This window comes from Coenobita brevimanus, chromosome 24 (genome assembly GCF_032717465.1).
Source record: "Coenobita brevimanus isolate Jiangsu-jjx chromosome 24, ASM3271746v2, whole genome shotgun sequence".
Lineage (NCBI taxonomy): Eukaryota > Metazoa > Arthropoda > Malacostraca > Decapoda > Coenobitidae > Coenobita > Coenobita brevimanus.
In genome coordinates, this window is record NC_136977.1 from 862,745 (window position 1) to 871,066 (window position 8,322).

Genomic DNA, 8,322 nt, shown 5'->3' on the forward strand with positions numbered 1-8,322 from the left:
CTTGGAGCGCCCGACCTACACGTCTTTACTACCTCTGGAATCCACCCAGAACAAGATGGACGGACGGTAGCCAGTGGGTGGGTGGGTGGGTGGGGAGCTGCACCACCACCACCACACTACCTACACCCACTACCACCCCCTACCTACACCCACCACTACCCTACTACTTATACCCACAACCACCACTACCACCCTACCTACACCCACTATTACCTACTTGTATGCACTACCGGTACCTACACCCACAACACTACCAGTACCAATACCTTCATACGGTACTGGTGTATTCGGTATTTTTTGACCTTTTCACCACCACATCTACTTTGGTTACTGGATGACGAGTAGCAGGAGAAAGTGATGGTGACATTTTACTTCTGTTACTACCCTAACTTATTCCGGGTGTCTGCTTTAACTCATGGTGAAAAATTAACAGCCTACACTACCATTAACAGCCTACACTTAAAATACACACCTTACACTAAAAATACACAGCCTACACTAACATTAACACAGCCTACACTAAAAATACACAGCCTACACTAACATCAACACAGCCTACACTAAAAATACACAGCCTACACTAAAAATACACAGCCTACACTAACATTAACACAGCCTACACTAAAAATACACAGCCTACACTAACATTAACACAGCCTACACTAACATTAACACAGCCTACACTAAAAATACACAGCCTACACTAACATTAACACAGCCTACACTAAAAATACACAGCCTACACTAACATTAACACAGCCTACACTAAAAATACACAGCCTACACTAACATTAACACAGCCTACACTAAAAATACACAGCCTACACTAACATTAACACAGCCTACACTAAAAATACACAGCCTACACTAACATTAACACAGCCTACACTAAAAATACACAGCCTACACTAACATTAACACAGCCTACACTAAAAATACACAGACTACACTTACATCCTTCCAACTTAATATATTAGTGATCTGGCCTGTTATATCAGGACAGGTCTGCCATTAATATTAAGCCAATAAATAAAAATAAATATATGAAGAGGAAGAGGAAGAACACGGTCAATGCACAAGGCGTCTTGAGAGAGAGAGAGAGAGAGAGAGAGAGAGAGAGGCGAAATACCAACAAGGGAATTCCCCCCCACCCGACGCATCACCCCTTCGCTACAAGTTCCACCTGAGTTAAAAATAGAACCGCTGGGCCGCAGTAAAAAAGTCATCGTAGGGAAGAAGTTGCGATTATTTTTATTCGTATTTTTACAGGTCTTCACTGAACTAAAAAAAAAATCGACTAAAGATAACCGGAACACACACACACACACGAATACGGTAATTAAATCTTACCTGATTACACCTACAATTAAAACACCTGTCATAAAGGAGAGAGAAATTAAACTAGCGAGAAAAATACGGGAAATATTTGCTCATAACTCTTGAAAAACAGAAACTCACTATGACGAATATATCCATAAACAAACTCCAGTTCAAACGTTCCCTGTGTATTTCACGCACAAGGCGAGTGACAAGCAAACATTACCAAGCAAGATATCAAACACTGGCTCCTACCCCAGCAAATAGAGTCCAGCTTGATTTGAACCAACTCCATCATTTTCCACTTCTTACATCACCTATACATTCCACAACTTATCACAACTATTAACAGTATAATAATAATGATTAATAATAATAATAATAATAATATCTAAGTTACTCCCAAAGAACAATAACCACACTTATGTTAATAATAAACCCTGCAAAATATTCCAGCAAATATTACTTATATCACGTCTTATAAGTAATATGGAACAAGATACGAGGAAAAAAAAAACTATCAAAGCAAGAAAAGTAAACAAACAAGAGTATATTCAATTATAAACATCCCCATTAACATTCTCACTTTCCAGTCTAAAGGTTACTCGTACATAACCGTTTAATCACAACGGTAACAGGAAGATAAAAACAAACAGCACCAATCACAAACGGCATCAAACAATACCGCTATCTACTATTACCGTACGTGAAAAAAGACACCATGATGTATTAGTAACATTTAAACAGTATTCCAGTCCAAATATTACTTAAGGATTTCAAACCTTACAAGCAACCTGACATAACAGTAACGGAAACACAATCATCACCGTATCAAACAAACCGATATCTACCACTTAATGGCTAAAAAGTAAACACCAGAATAAATAAAACGAAGAAGCAGACATCAGAATTAAGAAAACCACAAACAATACCCACGACCAAACGTTACTTTTTAAATTTCAAGCCTTTTAAAGCAAGCTGGCACGGCGGTCATGCCGGGGACTTGAATTTGCCCTTCAGGAATGCGCCAGCCAGGCTTTGTTCGTTCGTGTGTCTGGGCCGTGCGTATGTGCGTGCAAGTATGATAGGCTCTACACACACACACACACACACACACACACACACACACACACACACACACTAGTCTTAAATTAGATACCGGCAGCAAATCTTGGGTTAAAAAGAATTGGCAGACACAAGGCTGGCAAAGGAAATCCATCACCTACCGTACCTCAAGTAAACGAATGTAACTCGTCTAGGCTACACATTTTTTGCACTGCTGTAAGATATCTAATAACGTGATATATCAGCTTTTTGCCGGTCCTAACAGCCTAACTCTAGTAATAAAAATTACACAAAATACAACTTCCTACAGTTACATCTTGTCAAACACAATACTCCTCTTTGGTAAATATATGAAGATCTGGAGCTGATTTGCAAAACTAGTGCTTTCCCCCCATTATTCCGTCCTCTTCAGTTACCTAAAGCCACACATTAAATACTTAACAGACTTACCACTTCTTTAAAAATAAAATTTCACTTTTTGTAGTATTATTATTTAGCACTATACCGGTATATTTTTTTGATTATATTCTTACTGGTAGCTAACTACAAGAATAAGCACTGCAAGTTACTTTTTTTTTCTCATGGCAGGTGTATCTGTAAAAACAATAGTCACACAGCATAAATCTCAAGGCTAAATGAAAAAGAAGCACGTTTAATTAATAGAAATACCATAGGGTTAAGACTGAAAGCGATCAAATTACCGTCATAACTATTTCTTTTAGGCTTCATGGGAAGACAAGGTGAGTGCACATAACTGTCACTTGAATTCCCTGCAAAAGACAATTTTAGTTACGAAGAATCTTGTCACAAACTGGGCATCCGAATGAAGAGAAATGCTGGGGTAAAAAGATGTTTGAGAGGAAAGTAATGTACGTTTGTCAAAGAGTACGCTACGTTGGTTATTTCGTACGTTATATCCGTTAGAAAATCAGTTACGTCTGTTCTTCTAATTATCAAAGCCCCCAAACATGCAGGTGTCGCCAAATACATGATACCTGAACTGATACGAAGCAACCGCAGAGTCGGAAATTGGGACTGGAATTAAAGAAACCTAAAGCGATGCATGAAACAGGAAGGGAAAGCACATTATGTCGTTATAGTGCGAGAATACGGTACATAAAAAAAAGGACTTTGTCAGCTATTTTAAGATTGGGACCTAATCATGCAGACAAAGCAACTGATATTAAATTACCAGGGGGCTGGGAAGTAGGATTAAAATGAACGCCGAGAAAAGTCCGAGATGGATATTTAAAGCACTGGCATATTATAAGGGTTATATTAAAATGCCGTGGCCCCCCATACAAGCAGCCGAGGCAGAAGACGTGGTAGCCTCCCCCTCTGTCCCTGCGCCACTAAAGGGCTGCAACTTTTATCCCTCAGGAATGCTGGACTTCCCTTCAGCGCCTGCGTCCTATCCAGCTCCTGTGCGCAGGTCCTCCCCTCACAGCCATGGACTCGCACGCAACAAGTTCTCCCAAATATGCACGCTTAAAAATCCCCGAATCCGCTTTCAAACTTCACCAACTTCAAGAGCTGGTATTAAATCATATCCACATACCCTAAATGAGTCTTATACTACCCAATTCAAGTAAATCACTCGAGAAAAAAAGGTGGCTTGCGAGATATTGGCTTCGAGGCTCCCTTTCCCGCCAAAACCTTCGGCAACCCCGCCGCCTACGCGAGTTCCTACCAGTTGCCACGCACCTAATATTTCCCCACATTCCTTCCCCTAAAATTTTAATGCATGACCAAAACCCTACTCGTTACTTATCACAAACACTGCCTAAAAATACAGTGACTCCGTACGCGAAGGAGGTTTTAGCGAACTGTTGATATGAACGGGTGCGTCACAGTCAAGCAAGGATAACTTTTTAAAATATTCCAGTTTCTAGCAACTTTCCAGCCCGGCATACCACCACGTGTTATGCCCCGAAAGTTCACCTCCAATACTGCTAGGCTACAACTTACAAGGAAAACCGTAAATAAATGTCGACGACCTTCATCAACGTAACGTGTTTTAACTTGGTTTCTCTAGCCTTGCTTACATCTTTAATTATAATACTTTAACAAAATGTAGAACACGTATTTAAATCCACAAATATACCTGAAACTCCACTCTAATTTAGCAGCCTGGAATTCGTTTGACATTTACGATGGAAACTGGTTACCTCATCAATGCCACACATGTAATGCCAAGTACAGAAACAATCTATGCAGGATAATATTTGATGTGGCTATCCAGTGTCATTTCCACTCCCTAACCATCCTCAATTTCACTTATATTAAAGTCGTTACTTACGTTCTAGCTCATCAAAACGGGAATGCCATAAAACGAACTGGCCTAGATGAACCTACTTCCCAAAGATTTCATAACGCCCGTTTAAAAAAGGACAATAATTAACCTCAAGACTATCGTAAAACCTCTGCCCAATATATGCCCATCACTTGAAGCCCCAGAAACATAATGCCGTACATTTTCTTATTATTTTCTCACACCCAGGATGGTACAAGGAAGTGACGCACATGTATCCTGATTTATTTATAATAATCGTGTAGCCTGAGCATCCTAGTCCCTGTCTAGCTCTTCAATAGCCCAGGGGAAAAAAAAAAAAAAAAACATGGTAAATTGTAGGCTAGTTACACCACATGTAGCCAGCCTATACTTCAAAATTATGATGCAACCTACACTCCCACTAGTACTACTTATGAGATCTTTAAACATAAGAAAATAAAACAAAAGCCGAGGTTTCAAAGTCATAGTGTTCTTAACATCCTCAAAACAGAAATCTACGAAGAATGTGGCTTTGAGAAACAGGTCGAAAGTTATATACATCCATTCACTCATCATTCGAGAATACGTAATTCATCGCTCTACCCCCACAACATCCACACAACACTCCAACAATAAAAATAACCTAAAACCACAACTCCTTCGTAATCCTTTGCTTATCCAAGTGACCAAAATATCAATGTCTTCGAGAGCAAATGTATACCATTTTCTCGAGGTTGGTAAACACACTACCGTAATCCTATAAAAAAAATAAAAATAAAAAAATCCTTGACGTACCGTAAATATATTAGTAAATCACTGAAAACCTCGCTAAGTACAAAAGAGATAAATCAAGAACTTCAACCATGTAGTATGTGGTAAGTTAAATATTAACCTTGACGTAATAAGACCTTTCTCGCCAGGGAAGGTAAGGTATAATTCGACCAAAACTTCCTTGTATAAGATATACGACAAAAAACGTAAAATTTTCCTAAATGCTAAATACTGTAAATCGCCTCTACAGATATTTGCGGCAGTGGCATTTAATTGACTTATATACTTCCTTGGCGGGAAATAAAAGTAATTTCAATCGACAATATGAAAATCGTGTGCCTACTTTATCGAGGTTGTAAGACTGTCAACACTTCCTCGCGGCTGTAAATGTATTTCTAAATAGCATCGTTACTTGAACTAATAAATACTTGTAAATCGCACTTAAACTTTGAGGTTGTAAAGTAAACCCCTTTCGCCCGGAACTAAAGCAGATCATATTCAAACTTTACCAGAGACTGTAAACAAATCGAAATCGTTTGGGAACTGACTTCTGGTTACTGAAAATAATGTACTTTAAACATGCCTCTTAACAGTAAATAATCCTAAATTGTTCCTGAACTCAAAACAAATGCAAATAACTTGGCAACTTAACATAAACACTTCCACAGGGTTAAATGAAATGTAAATCGTTTGGCAACATACTCAAATGGTAAATAACCTTGTAAATCTTTGGCAAACTTACTTGAGGTAGTAAATCTGTCCCTGTGGAGTCCTTGCCTGCTCCCAGCCGGGGGGAAGACTACCCAAGTCGTCCTGCACGTCGTAACTCTGCTGCTTGAGATGCTGGGCCACCTGCTGCTGCTGCTGCTGTTGCTGTTGCTGCTGGGCTACGGCGAAGGTCTGCTGCAGGGAGGCGGGGGAGGAGTGGTGGCGGAAATGTTGGGGGGCGGTATTGGGGGACATGGCGCCACTAACCCTCAGCCCACCTCCACCGCCATAAGTCGAGTCCGCGGAGCCCTCCCTCGAGTGGGTGACAGTGGGCGCCGGGGACTGACGGTGGGCGGGTGGCGTGAAGAAAGATGCTGGCAGGTTCCGCATCTTGAAGGGCTTCTGCAGGGGCACTTGGCTCGAGGGCTTGAGCACCACTTCAAACAGGGCCTGCAACTCACTGTCACTGTCAGCGCGCACGTGCACGATCTGGCTGCCCCGCTGCTCCATAGACAGCGAGTCATCTTTGTTCGAGCTGGCCATCTTGGCTACTAAGGTCAACACTCACACCAAGCACACACCATAACACACGCCTCCTCTCCCTCCAGCTGCCACCCGAGAACTGATGCTGGAATGTGAGTGTCCCAGCCACTGCGCATCCAACCCGCGCACGCCACATTTGCAAAACCTCTCACCAGATGGCATCACCACCTCACATGCTTTTCTGAAATAAATATTTTACATGCACTCGTCTTCCAAACGACAACATACATCAAACGCATTCTGAATATGCTTAGCTTATGATTTGCTACTGATTCTACATAATTAATGCGAGCTTTAGCTGCAATATCTTCCGTCCGGGCGATATTTTTTGCTCACTGCAATCACTTCCAAGTCAGTAAATTAATTTTTATGCATGCATCAACACTTTATTGCTTGAACTGCATTATGCCTCATATGCATTTTGCACATAAATTCAGGTTCGCTGAATGTCATACAAGCAGCCACCAGTCAATAAAAGCTATTATTGCGAAACAAAGCATTGCAAAGTGCAATAATCGCCACTTCAGTAATTATGTTTATATTTCATACGAGCCCGGGAAGGCTAGCAGTGCCTGTACCCTGAGGGGCTAAGTGGCCAGGTTTAAGATCCTTATCACCTTCAGTACGGAAGTCTGGTATATCATTCTTGCTGCTATCGGACGGTTTTACTCGCTTTAAGGGACTTGCAGGGATGCGACAGTGAAGGAATTAACGGACTACTCCCTTGCATGAGAGGTCTTCCTTAAGTTGATTAGCATAATCTGGTGGCATCAGTACAATAATGGAGTCTGTCGTCAAGCAGTTGAGGAAGGTGTTGACACTTGCTGGATTGTCTCCTACAACAAACAAAATAATAAAGACAAACTGCCTCAAAAGGACAGTGTTTGTTGCTGATTGCATTACTTCGTATTCTTCGATCTGATCTTTTTGAATTCCTCTATGGAGTAGTCCCAAGTTCCTATGTGGCCTAGCCCTAAATTCCTCAATGGCCTGGTCCTCCTAAGTTCCTCTATGGTCTGGGGTTCCTAAATTCCTTCATGACCTGATGCAGTTTATAACCTAGCCTAACCCTCAGTTCCTAAATGGCCGAGTCCTACTGCAGCACTTACCACAAGGCTTAACCCTTAAAGTTCCTCCGTGGACCTTGCAAAATCCTTTATAGATGCTAAAGTCCCGTGAGATCCCTCTGAGCTCTACGACCAGAACGATCTATTTTCTTAGTTCAATCTCTTGCTCCATTCAGTGTTCCTTTGACTATGATGATGCACTTAATGATACTAATAATGTTATACCTCATGACCCTCATTTTAAACGACAGTAGGCCGTAACCAAACTTCTCAAGGCTCATTTAAAGCCAAAGGGCTCCCACAGCTCGAAGTAAATTCTACAAAAACTGACTGCTTGTTCCTTCCTGGCAAAAGGGCAGTGACAACTGCCTCCAAGCTATCTTCTTTCATCATTCCTCTTCCTTCTCGCCAGTGTACTGCTCTACTCTTCCAGCATCTCAATTTCAATTATCATAAACTTGCACCCACCTATGGGCTTTCTTTTAGTATGTTCGTACTAAGCTATTCTGTCATACAGCAACTTCAATATACAACCCCTACCACAAAAACTCAACTAAACAAGGGTACTGGAAACATAAA

At 41.1% G+C, this 8,322-nt stretch overlaps 1 protein-coding gene across 1 annotated transcript in view; it reads right to left on the reverse strand.

Moving 5' to 3' along the window:
- Positions 1-6,738, reverse strand: part of LOC145393465 (transcriptional coactivator YAP1-like) — a 156,921-nt gene extending 150,183 nt beyond the window's left edge. The window contains exon 1 of the mRNA XM_080267568.1: positions 6,168-6,738. Coding sequence (XP_080123694.1) covers positions 6,168-6,676 — 509 coding nt within the window. The 5' untranslated portion in view covers positions 6,677-6,738. The remainder of the gene's footprint in view (positions 1-6,167) is intronic.
- Positions 6,739-8,322: the final 1,584 nt, after the last annotated feature.